Source organism: Lipophrys pholis, assembly GCF_963383615.2.
Source record: "Lipophrys pholis genome assembly, chromosome: 11".
NCBI lineage: Eukaryota > Metazoa > Chordata > Actinopteri > Blenniiformes > Blenniidae > Lipophrys > Lipophrys pholis.
The window spans coordinates 5,285,742-5,306,435 of NC_137631.1; the positions used below are offsets into that span (position 1 = coordinate 5,285,742).

At 42.1% G+C, this 20,694-nt stretch overlaps 1 protein-coding gene across 3 annotated transcripts; it reads right to left on the bottom strand.

Moving 5' to 3' along the window:
* Nucleotides 1-1,831: 1,831 nt before the first annotated feature.
* On the bottom strand, nucleotides 1,832-20,661 carry LOC308116823 (secretory carrier-associated membrane protein 2-like). Of its 3 annotated transcripts, none has more exons than XR_013935792.1 (10): nucleotides 20,494-20,657; nucleotides 13,782-13,859; nucleotides 13,098-13,184; nucleotides 11,309-11,420; nucleotides 10,853-10,981; nucleotides 9,659-9,818; nucleotides 9,220-9,321; nucleotides 6,086-6,203; nucleotides 4,411-4,620; nucleotides 1,832-2,339 (listed from the first exon to the last, which is right to left on the bottom strand). XR_013935792.1 is itself a non-coding variant. In XM_080475248.1 (10 exons), exons 1-9 carry the CDS (start codon nucleotides 20,548-20,550, stop codon nucleotides 4,471-4,473), a joined length of 993 nt encoding a protein of 330 aa, XP_080331374.1. In that variant the 5' UTR covers nucleotides 20,551-20,661; the 3' UTR covers nucleotides 1,842-2,339; nucleotides 4,468-4,470. The 3 variants fall into 3 exon arrangements, 2 of the variants coding, with proteins under 2 accessions (XP_080331373.1, XP_080331374.1); XM_080475248.1 differs by having other exon boundaries at nucleotides 1,842-2,339; nucleotides 4,468-4,620; nucleotides 20,494-20,661; XM_080475247.1 differs by having other exon boundaries at nucleotides 1,832-4,620; nucleotides 20,494-20,661.
* Between the last annotated feature and the right edge of the window lie 33 nt (nucleotides 20,662-20,694).

Sequence of the window (20,694 nt, forward strand, 5' to 3'; positions counted from 1 at the left end):
CATAGTAACAGACAGTGGCAGCTGGTGGTAAATTTCTTCAATAACTTCAATATTATTCAGTTTCAGCCAATGTTAACTTCATTTAAATACAGTGCCTTTATAAACCACATTACAACAATAGATTTTTAGATTGAGAGAGGCCCCAGTTATGAACATTATTGTTCTTTTAACGAGCGAGTGAATAGAGGCACTTATTAAGACTCTTTTATTAACATAGTGGTAAACAAATACAAAACGAAGCTTCATTAGTCCCCTTTAGAAAACAAATGTGTTTTGGGGCTGGTTTACTGAATTTAGGGAAAACAGAAGGTATATCAGGTATATTTTCAAAGAACACATCAATCCATCTTTCCAAGCATTGTACAATGTAGAATGGGTCTCTGTGCCCACTATGAAATTGAATCCTGGCGGCACCACTGCTCTCTCTCTCACACACACACACACGCACACGCACACGCACACGCACACACACACACACGAGAGAAAGAAATCAAGAAATCCTTTCTTTTATTGAAGATTATCTATAGAAAATGAAGCGAATACAATTCAGGGCTCACTGTTTGGTTTTTCTTTTGGCATTAACATGTTTTGACAGAATTACAGTATATTCATATATTTTATTTAAAAAACAAAACCATTCCTTCTCGATCCCAAAGAGGGCGGCGCTCTGGCGCCCTCTACTGGCCAGCCGCCACTGGTAAACAGATTACATTTGCTGTCACTCACCATAGATTCTTTATATTGTCGGCTGATTTGCAAACTTTATGAGCAAAAAAACCCCAACAAATAAAAATAGGTTGTAGCAAGAAAGCATGTTTTAAAATGAGAATAACGCGGCTCTTCACAATGTATTGATAGTTTTAAACAATAACTATTTTATGTTATTTTTAGAGAGAGTCAAAGGTGCAACTTAAAATCACCGTCATTTTTATGAATCTATTTTGTCTATTTTTAGCAGTTTTATCTGATATTCTGCCTTCTTGGAGCAAATAGGGAATCTTAAAAGGAAGACTAGTCTTACTGGCCGACTTCAACACTTACCTTGGCTCGAAAACCCTAAAACCTTCAGACATTGGATATTAAAAAACGTGAAATATTCTATTAGGGTCCGAGTAAAAATCTCCCTGTTTGTAGTCAAGAGTTATTTTTAAGTTGAGACAAGTGAAATATCATTTTTGAGTAAAGTGAGAACGGAGGTACAATATAAAAATGTTTCTGTTTTGGGAGTTAAACTGTGACTAACAAAAGCACCAAGCAGATCACCGTCCAATTTCAAAACTCTGTAAAATACAAAATAATTAAGGGGTTACAGGCCAGACGGATGATGCGGGAAAGGGAATATCATTCTTATGTTCTTTAGATCCTTCTTCAGTTGTTTTTTTTTTTAATTCTGTTGTTGCTTTTGTTTTTCAGTTGTATTCCAAGTTATTCATAGAATTTATAGGAGAGGTGCTTTTCTTTGTCACTTAAAATGAACAGTATTTGATGATGTTTGTAATTTTGTATGTGTTGAATTATGAGCGGAAATGATTTATTCAGAAAGGAGACTTTTAAACTCGAGAAAAAAAAAAACTAGAGTAGAATTTTTGATGCAAAAATGCACAAATGACTCAAACTGTTGAAACAAAGCAGAACTGTTCCACTGGTAGATCTGAGCCATTTTCAGTTATTTAAAACTGCAAAAAGGTTTAATCGTAAAGAAAGTAACAACAAAATAAACAAAGATAAGAGGAACATCTGTGAAAACAAAGTGCCTGGCAGAATTTCTCCCATAAAACTTGAAAAATACCAAAACAGGAATCGAAACCAATAAAGGATCAGACGTCAACTTGACAGGGAATAAAACAGTAGCAGCTTTTAATGAAAGCAAAGCATTTTATTTGACGCTATATTAAAATGTTGGAATATAAAAGGCACAGAATGTACACTGCATCCAGAAAGAAAACAAAATGAACCGATAAAAAAAATAATCCGCTCACGAGTCGATGAATGTCGGAGCAGACCTTAAAACGAGGTGCGAGAACACCTCGTGGGGTCAGGTGGATTTGCAGCTTGTATTTCAGCACAGTGGAGGATTGAAACCGGCACAAAACAAACAAACACAAACAGTCTGAAGGCTGTCCGACGTGAGAAATCGCACACAAAATATACACCAGGATGCAAATAATTTAGAGCGAGAGACGACGAGGACGCCGAGGTCTGTGAAGACGCGCAACAAAAAGTGAAAACGAACCGCGGCAGGAGAAGTTTCTGAGGAAGGTAAATGTTATGTCAACGTTAGATCCCTTAGAACACTTCCGTGATTCCCCAAAGATTCAAACTGGCCAGACGTGGAACACCTGAAAAGAAGAAGACGGCGTTAACCTGACTCAAAGTGTTAAAGCTCACCACTCTGCACCACCCCTCTCTCTTTTATGCTTTTCCATTATTTTACACAAACATGCTTTAGGCCGCTACAACGTTGGGCTGTGAGATGATGATGTTGGTGTCAAATTACAACGGATGTTTGTTTTCTTTTTTGGCAAGAAGGCTTCTGACTTGAAAAAAATGGACGACACAACCAACAGAGGGAGTATCGAGTAGATCAAGTGGTAACGGTGATTAAAGGGCTCATATAATCCAGCTTTCCAACACTTTCACATGGTCTCGTTGGTCCAAAAATATGATATTCAAAGTTTATTGCCCCCAAATCCAGCTTTTCTTTGACTTTCCTCCATTTGAATATTGGATCATAGGAGCTGCATTCAGAATCTGCTGTGTCTGTGTGAGCTGGACTGGCCCCGCCCACACATGCCCATCTTGGGAAGAGGAGGAAGTACTTCCTCTCGTGGTGCCATGTGCCAGAGCAGAGCTGCCTGATTGTGGGAGGAGTCAAAGGGAGGGCCTACCTTGATTGGGATTGGCTAAACCCCCCGATGACGCTATATAGGGTTTGATTTCTGATTGGCTCGGTGGAGCAACACACTTTTATAAAAACTGAAACAAGCCAGGGAGAGAGAGGACAGACTTTCTTCATTCCAGGTATGGGGACGATTATTACTGTTGGAAAACCATTAGAAAGTGAAATTTGCATAATATGACCCCTTTAATTGTGGAGATGTGATCACTCAGAGCCATTTATATTTCGGGAGTGTGAAACACGGCGGTGCCAAACGGATTCACAACCAGACATGCCTTTGATGGATTGATGGTTTTGACCGACTTATAAACAGAAAAACTCGTGTTTTACCATAATAGCTCTCTTTTTTATTCTCTTTTTCAGAGTACAGGTAGGGATGCGCCGATAACCACACTAGTAATGGGTCCGATACTTCGAGGTCGTTGGAGCGGCGCGTAGCGTCGACGCAGAGGCTCTACGAAGACCGTTTGTGGCAACACACAACCTTCACACATTCTTGGTGTATGGAGTATGAATTAGGCTTTATGGCTTTTAATAAGTACTCATATCGGTACTCTGCATCGGCAAGTAGCAAAAGGTTAACACTCGTACTCATTTTTAAAAAGTGGTATTGGTGAATCTCTAGTTAGAACTGCTTTGGTTTCCCTGTGTGAGGCACACACCTGAAGCTCGCTCACAAGCCATCAAATTATTATTCATATTTCATCTTCATTAAACAATTAACAGTTAATCACTGATTTCCTTGATCCTTTATGTAGAGACAAGCAGCTGACAATAAAGAGCAGTGGAGGATTATTATTTATTTTTTTTATTACTGGACAAAAAGTTTTGATTTAAATGAACCTCGAGAATAATCTCCAAAACTCAAGCAAAGGATTCGTCTTCTACGTTTAGTCCTTTCTGGACTAAAAAAAATCTGCGACACATGAAAAGAGAAGAAATGTTTGAGACTGAATAAATGTCAACCAAAAGACAGGAAACACTTCATCGGATCTATTTTACAGGATCGGGATCCACCGTCAGAGTGGAAAAACACAAGCATGCCGCACTGTAATCAGCATGCTGCGCACACACACACACGCATACACACACACACACACACACACACTTGCGCTCTCTCTCTCTCTCTCTCACACACACACACTGAGAAGCATTGGCAAAAAGTGCACAGGAAATATACAAAGCCAAAACCGTCTGAAATAGCAATCAGTGAACTTCATTAACGCTGGACACCACAGTTTGCACCAGATGTGTGTCTTCTGCAAAAGCTAACACACACACACACACACACACACAACCACACACACACACACGTGCACTGATGGTGACAGCTTATAATGTAGCCCCGTCACGCTCAAGGTCTGTACGTCATCAGGTCGGGTGGATTCAGAAACATTAAGCGCGAGTCAGTCCACAGGTACAGTCGCAGGTCTGAATCCTGCAGGCGAGTTCGAAACGACCCTCCAGCTGATCACCCCCCCCCCCCCCCCCACCCCCACCTCCCCACCCACCTGATGACATAAAGACCTGAAGCTGTTAAAATGGAGCTGAGCTGCGGCTCAGCTGACCCTTCAGGGGTTTCCCTGGAAGGTCCCCTGCGCGGCCGAGGACGCCGCTCCGGCCGCGGCCGTCCGGAAGGTTTTGCTGGTGAAGACGCCCTGAGAGAACTCCTGCTGAGCCTTGTGGAAACTGGCCCCGGTGCGGCGGTACATGCTGTGGACCTGCAGGCCAGAACAAACACATCACAACGCTGCAAACACCCGAACCGACACCACATTTCTCCCAAGAGGACCGCGTTACTGCAGCTATGTGACATCGTCGTCTTAAAAAGGTGGGAATACTTTGAATCAAAATGAAGAGAAACGAGAGGAGATAAGTGTGAAAGCAGCAGACTTTACACCAAAGCTCCTATGTTTTGTTGGATTTTAGATTTGGGGGGGGGGTCAAACATAAGGCCCGTGGGCCAAAACCGGCCTACGAGAGGCTCCAAATCCGGCCAAACCACCAAGCGAACTGTAAACATTTCCAAGATTTTTAAACTAGTTTCTTCAGAGTAGCGAGACAACACGACACTGAGACCCGAGCTGAGCTATCGAGCTAACAAACTAGCATTAGCCTCAAAGCCGAGCCATGAGTCACTTCTTTCCCGGAGCTGTGAGAATTCTGGTGGCGCCCTGAAGCTCTGCACCGTCACGGACATGTCACACGCCTTCTTATTCATTTGCCATCAGTTCAGTACGTAAACACTGTATATATTGTTTGCCTTATATTGTGCCTATTTTATATTACCGTAATTTCCGGACTACAAGCCGCTACTTTTTTCACACGCTTTGAACCTCGGGGTTTAAACAATGACTCAGCGATTTATGGAATTTTTACGGTTTAACGAGCTTCATGCCGGCGATACATGGGTGATGCGTTCAGGTGCATCACGTAGTATTCCTTTATTTTTATGTTTAAATTATAGGTGCAGCTTATATCCAGTTGCGGTCAATAGTCCGGAAATTAGGGTACTTTTCTATTCTGTTTTACTTCTATTTCATTTTTAATTTTTTTATATTTTTGGTGTTGACCCGGGCTAGAGAACTTAATTTTGTACCACGACATGTAAGAACGTGTCATGGTAAGGCGATAAAAAACATCCATAATACAGCAGCTATAGGAGAAGGTTGTTTTATTTAACATTAAAATTGGCTTCATGTTGCGATTGCAGTCCTTTTTTGTTGCTCAGTGTTAAATTAAATTTAATGGTTATGAAGGAATTTTATGGTCCGGCCCACTCGAGATGAATTTGGGCTTCACGTGGAACCTAAATTAAAATGTGTTTGACAGCTTTGGATCAAAGAAAAATAAATGTTGGTCTGTAATTTCAGTCGTTACTTTGGTAGAGGAGACCAATTGGCCCCGATTGAAGCACAACAAAAAGTCTCCCGGTTGCTGTTGGGACACGTCGATGTGTGTCGTCTTGTATTCGTCACTGACATTTAAAAGTAAAGATGGGCTCATGTTCACATTCGGGTTTGTGTCCTGGTGAGTTTGGTTATTTAGCTGGAGAACACATGACGCAAACAACCTATTTATCTTCATTCAAAGAAAGTAGACGTTACTCCCTGAATAAAGCAATTGCTAACCCGATCAGTCACGGCTGTTAATCTACCAGTTAAGAGAAGGGGAATCGTTTCTTACCATTTTGAGCAGGATGACAGACATCCCAGCACAAATAGTGAAGAGGATAGCCACTATGATCATGATGGCCCCAGCAGCCTTGTTGCTCCCGATGACAGTGAAGGCAGCGATCCAGCCACTGCAGACAAACAATACAGAGCAGCAGTCAACACACAGGCCGTCACTGGAATAATGTGAGCGTCATACGGTGAGGGAAATGAACGTGTGACCACCTGATGAGTGCGTGAGTTTGCCCACCGACAAAGAAAAGGTCAGCCTGTTATTTGAAAGACAGATTGTCAGCAAAGCGGGGAATAACTATTTCATGCCCGAGCCTGTGGCTGAACTCTTGTCAAGAATCACAGAGGCAAGACGTTCCGGGTACGTTTCTCAAGAGGGATTTCCCCCACTCGTCGTTGCAGATCATCTCCAAAACCATCAATGTGTCCAAGCTGATGTCAGCTGACTGCAAGCTTCAGGTCCAGCCACAGGTTTTCTCCTTTGTGGAGACTTCTTCAGACAAGCCAGACTAATCCAGTGAACAGCAGGGACTGATGGAAGCCACGTGGGTAAGGAGCAAAATATCTTAAGCCTTCGACAGTCTAAGGGTTAAACCACATCGTCTGAAGTGAGAACGCACCGTTTTTTTGTTTCATGTCAGTTTCTATGGAAACGGCAGAGATGCTGAAAAGGAGAACAACACGCTATAAACATAAACAATGGCGAGTACACAGACTTTCCAGTGGACAGACGACCAAGTTGGATTGTTATTCCGGGTGACCGTCAAAATAAAACTACCAAGTCCAGGAGAGTATGGACTGGGACTCATGACACTCTGGAGGAAACACTGTTATTGTCCGTCGACTGACCATGAGCAGAAGACCTATTAACCGCGGCGGTGGTGCACACGTGCAGTAGCAGCGTTTCTGCCGTATACACGTCTCCAATACCCCAACTGTTTTATACCGCGGAATTTTTCATTTGTAGTCTAAATTATGCTGTGCAGTGTTGGCTTTATGCCAACATTTTGCTTTCAGTGTCAGATTCAGTTGTCTAAGGTGGTATACACGAGGGGTGGGCGGTACAAGCGGTGTACGGGAGAAACGATAGGAATTTGGTCCACGGTAGAGATTCTGACCATACCAGCCTACCCCAACAGCGCCTGTTGATGATGTCATCGAAAGCATGGCAGCGGCTGCAAGCCGCTCACACAGGGGGAGGAGGAGGCGGCGCTCACAAAGAAGACCGGTGCAACGTTGGTTATACAGTGTTCTCGCCAGCACATCAGTGTAACGGCCCGTTACGGGCAATACGAGCAGGCGGGAACAGAAACTGATCAGACACTTGATATGAATAATCCTGCATTTTGGCCAAATAAAGTTACCGACACAGAGAGTGGACATCATACATGGGCAAAAGGATTACCAGCAGACTCAGAGGGCAGAGAATTCACACATTATCTAACAGTTTCCACATCCCACAGAGGACGGGGAAAGAATTGTTAGGGACTGAGTAATGTATAACAGCTCAGTATACTATAACGCTCTTCTCCTGTGAAGTAGAGGAAAGGTGAACTAGTGCACCAAATTCTACCGATGGGATTCTTAAGAATTTAGTGCACTAATTGGCTTTTCCTTTACTTCAGAATCCTGGTGAGAACCCTGCTACAAGGACCTGGCTTGGTTTTAGCGAGCCAGATGTTGAGCAGAGAAACCCGGTGTTTCCTCTACATTCGTTTAGGAGTGGCGGGCCGCCATTCACAGCAGGGTCCTGCACGGGGTCGGGTAGTCGCGAGTATCCAAGTAAACTACAGATAACTATCCCGAAAAGGGCGACACCAAGTATTGAACCAACAAATCCGTGTGCACAGGGCAGGTTAACTGTTAACTTAGTGAGGACAACATGGCAAACACAGACATCGGACAGGTTTTCCTGGCAAGTTGAACAGACAACCAACGGGCCAAAATACAAGGACTGGACCCAATTATCTGAATGTTGGGTCGTGGTGGTGGTGTCCGGATAATCATTTTGAGACCCGTATAATTGCTGCAACCCCCCACCCACCAGTGTGGTGCTACGCTGTGTAAGGACAAGGTGCTGTTTCTAACATTGGAAAATTATTATTGTTTTTTTTAAATCCGTTTTGCACAATAAATGTTCTTGAAATGGCATTCTATACTTTTTTGAAGTGTGTTTATTCTGCTGTAATAGATCCGGTATGTGGGTGTGTCATTTTGACAGATTTGTTTTACTTTTTGAGTTAAAAATCTCTTCTTAATAATCTAATACAGCCAAATGACCTGACAAACAACTATAAAAATGTACAGTCTGGACAATATGGCAACTACAGCTACAGTGGCACTGTTCCCACTTCCCATAGAGGAACATCCAACTACTGAATGGGAAATAATAATAATGTAGGCGTTTTGCTGTGGTGCTGCAGCAGCAAACAGTGGTCATACAGCAACATCTAGTGGTCCTAGAGGGTATGTACGGGTAGATTTTGATTTACCAAACAACGAAAAAAGTGTGTTATCGTCCAGAAAATAAAGTCGATTTTAAATAATCGGTGGTAAATTTACTAATAAATTCTGTTAGTTCTTTTTTCTAGTTTCTTATCATTTTCATATTCTGGGTGTTTTTAAGACCATTCACACACACACAGACCGCCATAACTTTCCGTTATGACCGCCCGAATCTTCTTTTCTTATTTGTTTGGTTGATCGTGGTTCAGATTACTCACAAAAACACAAAAGGAAGACAAAAGTATCACAAAAACGGGATAAAAAGTGGAAGAAATTAGACAGAGAATGAAGGCCGAGGAGGTGCAGCTCTTTGTTTTCAAACCGGGGAGGTGACAACGTGAGCGGGAGCCAAGGAGGAGTGACAGCAGCAGAAGAAGAAACTTACAAGAGTTACCAGCAGACGAGAGGCTGAAGGACGGAAAGTCTGCGAGAAGAGATGAAAGAATGCAGAAAGTGAGGAGAGGAGGCACGAACGGGGACAGGAAGTCACAACAGACTGCAACGAGAAACAACAAGCAGGCAGGCTACTTCTGAGGACAGAGACACTGCACGAGTACGACTGAATGTTAGTGTTTGTTCACGACTCCTGCGAAGCGTTTACTGAACCTTGCTTTCAAGGATGCAGCTCACCTGTTGCCCCAGCCGGGGATGCCCACAGCCTGGATGATGAAGATGACCACTTGGATGAAAAACACAAAGAAGAAGAAGAAGAAGCTGAAGGAGCTGTCGGTCCTAGAAGATTAAAAAACAAAATGCGCGTTAGCGGGTAGTACTTTTATCCAAGGACATTTTTTTTTTAAGACAGATCTATTGTACTAATTTTTCTTAATTAATAGTTTCAATGTTATCTTTAATGTGTAACAATCATTTCCAATATTACAGATGTAGAGATGTTGAGATAATCAGGGATGCACCGATACCGATAAGTATGAGTACTTGTCTCTTGTTATCGGTGCAACGATCACCTCTAAAGCTACAGAAGTCCAGATTGTGTGACAAGGATGGTTTGAGCTTCTTTAAAGATACTAAACGCCAACTGTAGCTGTCGTATTCATGAAGGGAGTCTCACTTGAAGGCCTTGTAGACGGGTCGGTACCAGCAGAGGAAGGAGCAAGGACTGAAGAGGATGACCCAGAGGATGGCGAGGCCGAAGTCGACACCGTTGGTGGTACTGGTGGTGAAATAAGCCAGGCAGGCCAGCAGGTTGAGGAACAGAGTCACGCAGTTAACTGAGGAACGAGAGTGCAGAGTCGGTCAGGGAATTACAAATCACGCTCGTTTCTCACGTACCGTTTCAGGATGGCGTGTTCACTTATCATTTCCATCGTCATCCTCAACCGCTAAAGAAGCTGAAATAAGCCAGATCTGGAAGTGTACACTTTTAAACAGGAACTTAAAACCCTCTTTTTAAAAGAATTCTGCTCATATTCTAATATTTCGTGAAGTATACGAGTATTCGTGTGTTTTCTTTCTATTCTATCAAGCATTTTAAATCACATGATTTTATGTTTCATATAATAATTCAGCATTTTCTACCGTCTTTATTCTTTTCTAGCACAATTGTTTATCGGTCATTTTAGTCATTAGCTCGTATCTTTGTACTCAGTTATTTTAATTTGCTGTTTTGAATGTCTCTCATTAGGTGCTTGATATTTTGATATTTTCAAATGCAAACGTTTGCGTGTCTATGTTTCTGTTCTTTAAGAGACCGGCGTGGATGTTTTATTCTGAGATTATTGTCTTTGTCATTTGTGCGCTTTGTGTTGCATTCGGGACGAAAAGTGCAGTAAAGTTTGATCAATCGATGTAAGGCCCCGTTTGCACAAAGTTTCAAGTGAAAAGTATCATTATGGTGTTTTTGTTTAAGAAAGGTTTCGCGTTTCGTGAAAGACATTGTTGTTATCGTCCATCTACTGGCGCGTGTGAAGAACTATTTAGCACGGCCATGGTGCTTCGCATGTGCAGCGTTTCAGAAAGGTTGCGGGTCTCAGTTGTTGTGTGAACAGACCCGCTAGAACACAACGAAAGTTTTCCCTTTTCACTTGAAAACGTTGTGTCGTAAACGGGATCTTACATTTGTGGTTCTCACTGAGCGGTTTTCTGCTTCAGAATTAAAATGGTGGCAATCATGCTGGTAATTACAAGATCTAAGGAGTGAGTTGCCACACCTGCCCTAAGCCTCCAGGACAATACGTGACCAACATAAATCTAGAGACGCGAGACGGACTGTTGCCTGGTAAAAGCAGTTCACGTGGATACTTACACATCCACAGATAGTACATCATCTTGCACACTCTCTGGTATTCCTGGGGGATTTCCTCTGAGAAGTCCTGATAAAAGCACGGCTTAATGGGAAAGAATTTGGGAAGTGGAGGCCAGTTGTTCTGTTTGCCTGTCGAGAAAACACACGTCAGTCACGCTGGTGCTGCGAGGGAAGAGAGGACAACCTGGCTGTGGGTGACACACACACAATGTATTTCTTTGATTATCTGATTATCTTTTCAGTCGCTTCGTGACCTCTTTCAGGCAGTTTGTGTCAATATTTCACAATTTTTCACTGGTTTAGTAAAGTATCATTTAGCACAAAGTGAGATTCCTTGTCTTCTTGATAAAAAAAGCTCACGCGGCACATTGTTTGCCTGCCTCAGATAGCTGTACTGCGTCTGATAGTACTGCAGCAGCAAAAAGTTTTTTTTTTTTTTTTTTTGTCTTTAATGACCTGTCGGGCCTCGGCTCTGGAGCTCCTGCTCTCTGCGGTCCAGCTCGGCAGCCTTCCTCTCCAGCTCCTCCTGCTGCCTCAGCAGGTTAGCCTGAGCTGCAGCAGCAGATGCCTGCAGAAAAAAAAGAAGAAAAAGAAGAAGAAAAAAAAAAAAAAAAAAAAAAAAAAAAAGCAGGTCAGAAATCCTTTACTCAACAAATGCTCTAAGATGTGGCTTGGTGGTACACAGTGCAGAGGTTTCTTGTTACATATAAAGGATATGGACACAGAACACGTGCTCCAATGAGACCTGGCAAATATATCGAGTAAATACAAGCCTGAATCACAGCGTCAGCATTTGACATTTAACCCCTGAACTAGTGGTGAGAAACTACGAGTGAGGAAGGCTGCATTGACACTGAGGCCCAGTTTACACAACGTTTCAAGTGAAAATGCTTTGTTTATGTGTTTTTGTTAGAGAAGTTTTGTGTTTACACGGCAACGGCAGAAACACTGGAAACAATGTCGCTTTCACGTAGATCCACTAGTGGGTGCTGATAGAATGAAACCACAAACGCGTGTTAAGAACAATACACTATGAACAATTACAATGGTGAATACACGGATACTGCTATGGACAGACGACTTAAGTTGGATTGTTATTATGTCAACTATAAAACTACCATGTTTGTTACTGTCCATCTACTCGCAGTAGAACTATTTACTACTGCCGTGGTGTGCACGCGCTGCCACTGACTATATGGAGACGGAGCCCGAGCGTCCTCAAATTACTGCGCTTTCCCGTTTCCATGGAGAGTAGGAGCATTTTCAAAACTTGAGAGCAGTTTTCAAACAGCTGTGTTTTCAGAGGCTCCAAGCAATGTTGTCGTGTAAACAGACACATAACATGCAACAGGTGTTTTCAGTTTTCACCTGAAAACGTTGCTGTGTAAACAGGGCCTAAACGAGGGATTGAAGATTAAGATCAAGACAAATGGCAATTTAAACACTCAGAAAGCAGTCCAAATTTAAAATAGAGCATCTCCAGGTAAAGAATTTTAAATTAGCCTGATTGCTGCGAGTCTCTGTCGTTCTGTAATATAGAAAGCTTGAGTGGATGCTTTTTAAACACAAATGTCTGTGTACTCGCCATTGTTTATGTTCTAGTGCAGGGGTCCTCAATTCTGGGCCTAGAGGGCCGGTGTCCTGCATGTTTTAGGTTTCCTCGTTACTTGGCATATCTTACAAGCTTGACGATGACGTCAACTTCAGATTGAGGTGTGCTGAAGCTGGGAAAGCGCTAAGACATGCAGGACACCGGCTCTCCAGGCCCGGAATTGAAGACCCCTGTTCTAGTGTATTGCTTTGTTTCATTGCAAAAACAATCAACAGCAGCCACTAGTGGTCCTACATGAAAACGACATAATTTTCAGCTTTTCTGTTGTTTTACTGAAACGAAAACGCAAAAACGATGCGATTTCATTGAAGCATTGTCGTATAAACAGGGCTGTGGTCTAAAAGGTGCCACTGAAGGTCATTTGTTGTCTTTGATGGCAGCCCATACGATTATCGATCATGTTTGACAAAATCAGGCTTAAAATTCCTTCTCATGGCTAAATTGTAAAAGAAATCCTCTCTGCATCAGCTCTCCTTTATATATAGTCAGGTTTCCTTTCTAACATTTGGAACATGTTTCACCAAGCTTATGAAGCCTACAGCACAACACAATGCCAATAACACACAGACATGGGAGGAGGGTATTTGGTAAGTCCTCCGCTTCAACATATAGTCTACTCGGGTGTGTTCCCACCTGCGGGCTGGGCTCTGTGGACGGCTGTAACACAGCAGGCTGGTAGGGAGAGGTGGAGGCTGGGGTGGTGTGAGCAGCCAGGCCGTCCTGGAAGACAAAGACGAGCAGAGAAATGACGCCTTTATATCTCAAAGTCTCCAGTCAGCTGGAGGCCAATGCTGGCATATCTAGTTCTCAAAATGTGCTTTGATTCCAAATCTTCATGCTGTTTGATTACAAATCAGTGTGATCGGATGCTCTATTCCTAAATTACCACTAAAAACTACAGACAAGTCTTACAATAACATCTTCAGCTTTTTATTCTAGTCATACAGCCATTTTCCTTCTTCTGCTGATGCCCCCACACACATAAAGAGTTGTCTTTCATCATTTAAATTGTACCAGAAATGGTTAATTGAATTAATGATAACGTGGTAACCACAGTGCATTATATCTTTGAGTTTGACACCCCCGCTATAGATCTATCTGACAGTCCTTCACTAATTCTGAATTTTTAAATATTGTGGCTCACTGCTGAATCTTCACAACGTGGTGACAACGCTGAGAAGAGGTTAATGAGTCACCAGCTCGGAGGAGGAACAGAGAAAAACAAGCAGGAAGGAAGGGAATAATGTTCCGTCTGAGCAACAAAGACGTGTAAAAATCAATGAAGCTGCGGAACAATGAGGCTCTCGGATGTCTTACACTGGACTGGGAGGGAAAAGGGTTGTACTGGTCCACCGGCTCTACGTTGGAGTTGGTGACTTGTGTGACTGAAGGGTCCTGAAAAACACAGAGAGAAGCACTCGTCAGACAAAAACTAAAGAGAAATACACTGAATATGACTTTAAAAGAATGCTCCAGTTGAACAAACTCGTTGACCTCAATAATAATAATGGCTTGGATTTATATAGCGCTTTTTTCGAGCTGACTCAAAGCGCGTACAGAGACCATTATTCATTCATACCAGTCCCACCAGTGATGCTAAGCTACATTGTAGCCACAGCTGCCCTGGGGCATGCTGACATTTTGCGCCAACGGCCCCTCCACATGCACCATTCATACCCATTCATACGAGGCAATGTGGGTAAAGTGCCTTGCCACAACGACTGTTTGATAGAGTGGGATTCGAACCGCCAACCCTCCGGTTATTGGACGACCGACTCTACCGCTAAGCCACCATCATGTATGTATATAAATATTTACAACATTTTAAAAAGGATGTCCCTTTACACAGAAACAATGCAGTTGCCATGCCAGGTCAATAGTGGGTGTTCTTGTTTGTTATTGGAATGAAACCACACACACGTATAAAACTACCAAGTCCCAGGAGAATCTGGACTGGGGGAGTCCTGACACTCTGGAGGAAAACACTGTTGTTATTGTCCATCTACTGAGCATGTGCAGAAGAACTATGTACTACCACCGTGGTGAGCATGACCTGTAGCGGTGTTTCAGAAAAGTTGCGTTTTCTCCCGTTTCCATGGAGACGGAGTGTTTTTTTCCAAAAGTTACGCTTTCAGGGGCTCCGAGCTCCGTTGTTGTGTAAACAGACCCTCAAAAGGCAAAAAAAAGTTTCGCATTTCCTTGAAAACATTGTCGCGTAAATGGGACCTATAAATCCACTGACAGAAAGTTTTCATTTCAGAAGAATTTCGTGTCTAGACAGTATAACAACCAATAATAGAATAACTTGCAGATAGTGTCAGAAAATATTTAAAATCTATATTCAAATGTTTTTCTAATGATTTAAGTTATTACATTACAGAAGTAGTATTCAATCATTTGAATATTCAATGTCCGTATACATTTTGTATTATCTAAAATCCAGATACATAATTAGATATCAAATATATATAAAAAGGTCAAATAAAACATAAACATTACTGAATATTTGAATATGAGAACCGTAAATCAAAAGAGAATTCACTTTTTAATTTGTTTCAAGAGAAAAAGGAAAATGTAGTAACTGCAGCCAATGATTTAGAAATGTACAACTACAACTATATTTCTCGTTAATAACAGATTTTTTTGCGTAGTTTGGTCATCAAAAATAGATGGTTCAATCATTGTGGGAACATACTATGACAGAGACTTTGGGTGCAGATAAGCAATAAGGTGGAGGCTTGAAAGACGCTCTCTACTTCACCTGGGATAAAAACATTTTTTAGAACGTTTTCATTTCCTCAGGGGCTGACGAAACTACAACATCTGTGCAGAGTCCGACTGTGTCTGATCCAGTCATGAAATAAAGTGCAATACCAACCTGTTATTGTTGCAATACTCTCAACTGGTGCTGTTGAATCATTACCTGGGAGAAACCAATGATAGACCTCTAACGATACAGAGCCCATTGTTTGTTTAAACTGCACTCTCCGATGTGAGATTGAATGCTGTAAAAACACTAAACATGTTCCAGGAGGTGTTGGGGACGAGCTGAAGTGGAGTTTCATTAAATATGACGAACAGCAGATGGGTGTCAACGCCTTCTCTGTTTGGAGCAGCTCAGAACCAAAGAAGGTTCCTGTCAGTCCCTTCATACTGTCGTGGCTGTGTCACGTCAAACGCATCCTGAGATGAATGGAAATGAACCGTTGTTTGTACTGCCTGTACTGGCCCAATACGTTGAGACACGGCCCCGAGCACAACGTTTTCAAGTGAAAACACAAAACATTTGCCGCGTTTTGAGTGTCTGTTTAAATGAGAAAGGTGCTCAGAGCCACTGAAAATACAGCTTTTGAAAATGGCTCACAAGGTGGAACTTTGTAAAAATGCTCCGACCCCTTCTCATTGTAAAATGGGTGAAAACGCACCTTTCTGAAAAGCTCGCACCCTGTCTACATGTAGACAGAGGAAACACATACACCACGGCCGTAGTAAATAGTTCTTCTGCACATACGTGAGTAGATGGACAATAACAACACTGTTTTCCTCCAGAGTGTCAGGACTCCCAGTCCAGATTCTCCTGGGACTTTGTAGTTTTATAGTTGAGATTCACCCAGAATAGCAATCCAACTCGGTCCATAAGAACGTCTGTGTACTCCCATCGTTAATGTCTATAGCGAATCATTCTCTGCATGGCAGTATGGTTTCATCACAAAAACAACCAATAGCAGTCACTCGTGGCCCAACATGAAAACTATTTCTGTATCAAGGGACATCGTTTTCAAAGCGTTGTCGTGTAAACATGAAAGCTTTCTGAAACGAAAAAGCTATAACGTTTTCACTGGAACGGCTGTTGTGTAAATGGGGCCTGATTCCAGCGTGTTGGCAGCTGCCAATAATCATTTCTTTCTTTTAATACAGTGGCACTTTGCAAGACAAGACTCAAAATTACAGGTGACCCATCTCTGAGACTAAAGACATAAGACATAAGTTGGTAGTTGGAACCGTTTGTGAAAAATGATGCAGGATTGAATGATTTAGATTGACCACCTGTGCAATTCTGTAAGAAAAGTCTGAACTAAAGTGTGAAATCAATTTTGATACCGTTTAAAATACACCCAAGAAAAACATATCAAATAGTTTACCATATAGGCATCAGCCATAACGTGACTATCAGCTTAAACTCATATAGGGCCCGTCTTGATGAATGAACAACTCTGACATGTTGGACTGTAAAACACCAAGGCCCCCTTTATACAACATTTTCAATTGAAAATAAAAAACTTCTTTTGTGTTTTGGGGACCTATGTACAAGACAACGGTGCTCGAAGCCACCCTCCAACTCTGTCTGCGTGTAAACAGGGGGAAACACAACTTCCAGGAAATGCTCGTGTTGACGGAGGAAACGCCGCTACTGGTCACCAGTAAATAGTTCTGCACGTGTGCGAGTAGATGAACAGTAACAACGTTTGCCTCCAGAGTGTCATGAGTCCCCGTCCAAATTCTCCAGAGACTTGGTAGTTTTATAGTGGACAGTGACGGTGATAACAATCTAACTTGGTCGTCTGTCCATATGAATGACTGTGTCCTCCCATTGTTAATATTTATAGCATATTGTTCTCTGTGCACGTGTGTGGTTTCATTACAAAAACAACCAACAGCACCAACTAGTGGCCCTACATTCTAACTGCATAGCTTTCAGCATTTCTACTATTTCCATGTAAATTAACTTCGTTTTCAAAACATTGCCATGTAAACATGAAGCTTTTCAGAAACAAAAACGCAAAAACAATGCGTTTTCACTTGAAACGTTGTCATGTAAACGGGACCACATGCATGAACCAGCTTGGACCATCTATAATGACGTCAATGGTTCATCACTTTTTCTTCCCAGGATCGATACTGACCTCTGCAGAACAAGGAACACCCCAGAAAAAAAATGCACTTCTGTAGATAGTTGAAACAAATCCTTCAATTTTCCTACTTCTAACAAATCAACTTTGAGGACAAATTGTCATCAACTGTCGGTGTATTATTAGGTCTTCTTATTTTATTGGTTAATTGTGTCTAACTGATCAAATACAACAATGATGAAATCCCAGAACCAAAATCCCAGTTTCTGAGGAACATCTGACAGCAGAAAACTCAAATCAGGCAAATCTGCTTCAAATATCTGAAGCAAATCTATTCCTGCATGGATGACTCTCACGAAATCAGCTCGTCACTCAGTGGCCATGTGATTTAAAGTGTGAGCTCATTGTTGCTTATCTGTTGTTGACACACCTGTACGCTTTCCCAGCAGGAATCAGGATCACGCCTCCACGCCTCGCATTATACGGGTGATTAAGGCTCCGTTTACACGACAACAAATTCGAGTGTATCCGCAAAACTTTCTTCACTTTTGGGGGGTCCGTTTACGCGGCACCAGTTTGCGGATGCACTGTATCTGCAGAGTTTTTAATCCGGCTCCCAAGGTGGAAAGATTCTTTCAGGGCGCAAATCCCTCCTGCAGAGACTGATGGAGGCGACAGAGCCTGTTACTGCGCATGCACATCTCTCCCCCTCCCTCCTGCTCATTCAGTTGTAAACAAACATGGCGGTGGTACCACCCGTGGTCAATATTCTAGTTTTATCGCCCATATCAGTAGTTTTATAGTTGAGACTCACCCCTGATAGCATCCGATGCATCATCAGTCCATGCGGATGTCGGGTGCTCTCCATTTTCTTCACGTTTATAGTGTTTTGTTCTCTGCACACACGTCTGTGTAGTTTCATTACAAAATCTAGCAACAGCACCCTCTCGTGGCCCGGCATACTAACTACACCATTGTCTTTGTGTCCGCTGCTGCAGTGTAACCGCACTCCTTTTATTTAGCGGATTCGGTGTTGTCACGTGAAACGTTGTCGTGTAAACAGGGCCTAAAACTAGTTCATTGAACAGTAGTACTGTATATTTCTATTAAATGATGTCCAGGAGCTCGAAAAATATCACATGTAAAAGAAGAAGTCCCACTGCTGAGGAAATGCTTGTAGCTTTGATGAGACTGCACAACATCACCGAATGAAAAAACAGAAAGGCTTGAAAAAACAACTTCAGCCGAACAAGCTAAAACAAGTCACCGATCCTTTCCAAACAACAGCTCAGAAGTGTAGAGTAATCACAACACATCCCCACTCAATAATCATTCACTGGTCGGGTATACACTGACATAAGTAATAAAATAAAAAATAATCCAGATATATCGGAGCAATATCCCGATCTAAACCTCTCTGAAACAGGATTTGAAGCAAGCGCCACTTGTTGTCAAGGTGTGTTTGCCGTCCTCATTTCATAACTGCAGCCAAATATTGTTCTTAAGCATTCTCAAGTTGCTCTTCACACTGCACACCACCGCATTTGCATTCAAGCAAGGTCAAATAAAACAGCACTGTAAATATTGACTTTCTTAAAATTCGTCGACTTCTTGTAAAACTGCCGAGTCGTGTAACAGCTGGTTAGCGATTGGAGCTACAGACAATATTTATCCACACATTTCCACGCCCGTCAAACAAACAACAGCCTCCAGTGACGTCACCGCTCCTCTGCACCTGATCCAATGCAGTGAGACGCCTTACTACGGGACAATGTGTCATGCAACGTGGCTGACATCACGAAGATACTTTACACCGTTTTAATTGGGAGTGTTGGCTGACACAGTTTTTTTTTTTTTGTATTTGACCAAAAGTGCAGAGGAAAATGTAAGGAAAAGAAGGAATAGAAACTAAGCCAGATTATAGCTTATCTAAAATGGTGTTGAAAGATTACACTTTCCTTGATGATTAATGAGTTTAGACTTGTGATCAAAGCACATCATGACCAAAATATGTCAGTTGATATAAAGATAGCACCAAACTATGTGTTTCCTATGTCATAAAGATAAATGTAGGAAAAATAGCAAGTGAAAGGCTAAATTTCCTTAAAATGATCTTCCTCTCCTCGGGTTTTTCTGTGCTACAAACTGGGTGACGCAAAGATTTGCGAGCTCAATGAATTAACAAAACAAAAAAAGCCAGCACAAATGGAATTGTAGACTTCTGTATGTTGGAAACCTTTCTTGCATTGGGCACAGACATGGTCTAATTGTTGTTACCCTGGCTGCCTCTAATGAAATGCAATGAAAAATTGGCAGCAATCTGTTGAGAATGTTAAAAACCTGCTATGAAATTTACAGTAAAGAAGAACTGTAACGCTTTAAAACGTGGTAAAGGTTTAAGATTAATATAAATACAGTTCATATGTAGTTGGACCTTACATTGTATGTGTTGAACATATAATTATCATACTTATGGATTTTTGCTGTATGTATGATTGTAGGACAATAACCTGTAGTTTGTATTATTTAGTATTTCAGTGAGTGCTTTATAAACGGTTAGGGAACACTCAATCTGCAGAAAGCTTTAAACCAAATGGTAAAAAAAAAGAGAGCGATCAGATGGTGTGTGTATCCCAAATCAACTATACTCAGTTTTAGGTCTGAGAAAAGATTTTCCCTTGATTAGAGAACAGTATGAACTGAGGTGTGTGTGTGTGTGTGTGTGTGAAAATCAACCTACTTCTATGACCATGGTACAAAACAAACCAGAGTCAACCGATTTCAGAAGTACAGACAAAACTTTAACAGCCTGGAAGTCGAAAAAGTTTCAGATGTAAACGACGATATTTGAACATAACACATAAAGATAGTGAAAATACAGATATTTATATAAATTTCTTTCCCTGAAGAAGTTTTAAAATGGTTAAGAAATGTTTGACACACATTCCTGCTTGGCTACAGTTTAACTTCCTGCAACTAAACCCACCAAGAAGCCCGGCCTGCTTTCGAATGGAGCTCGCCGATTGGTCGATCGCCTGTCCATCTTGGGCATTTAACCAATTAGCTTTCAGCATTGGAGACCTAAGCTCCACCCCCACATCCACCCAGGCAGCTTCTTGGCGTGCTGGCTACCTTTTAACGAATGATAAGTCAGCAACCATTAAAACCAGCGCACTTACATTGAAGGGGTTATCGCTGACAGGCGCAGCGAACGGGTTGTCGTCGTATCCCGACATTGTGAGACCGTATCCTCTCCGAAAGTGGAATAAAAAAAACCCAAACGCTTCTCTGTCGCTTCTGCTGCCTGTCCCAACCACTTCCTCAAGTCAAATCAATGGCGCATGCGCACTGGGCCTGTGGCGGTGACGTATGTGGAGCGC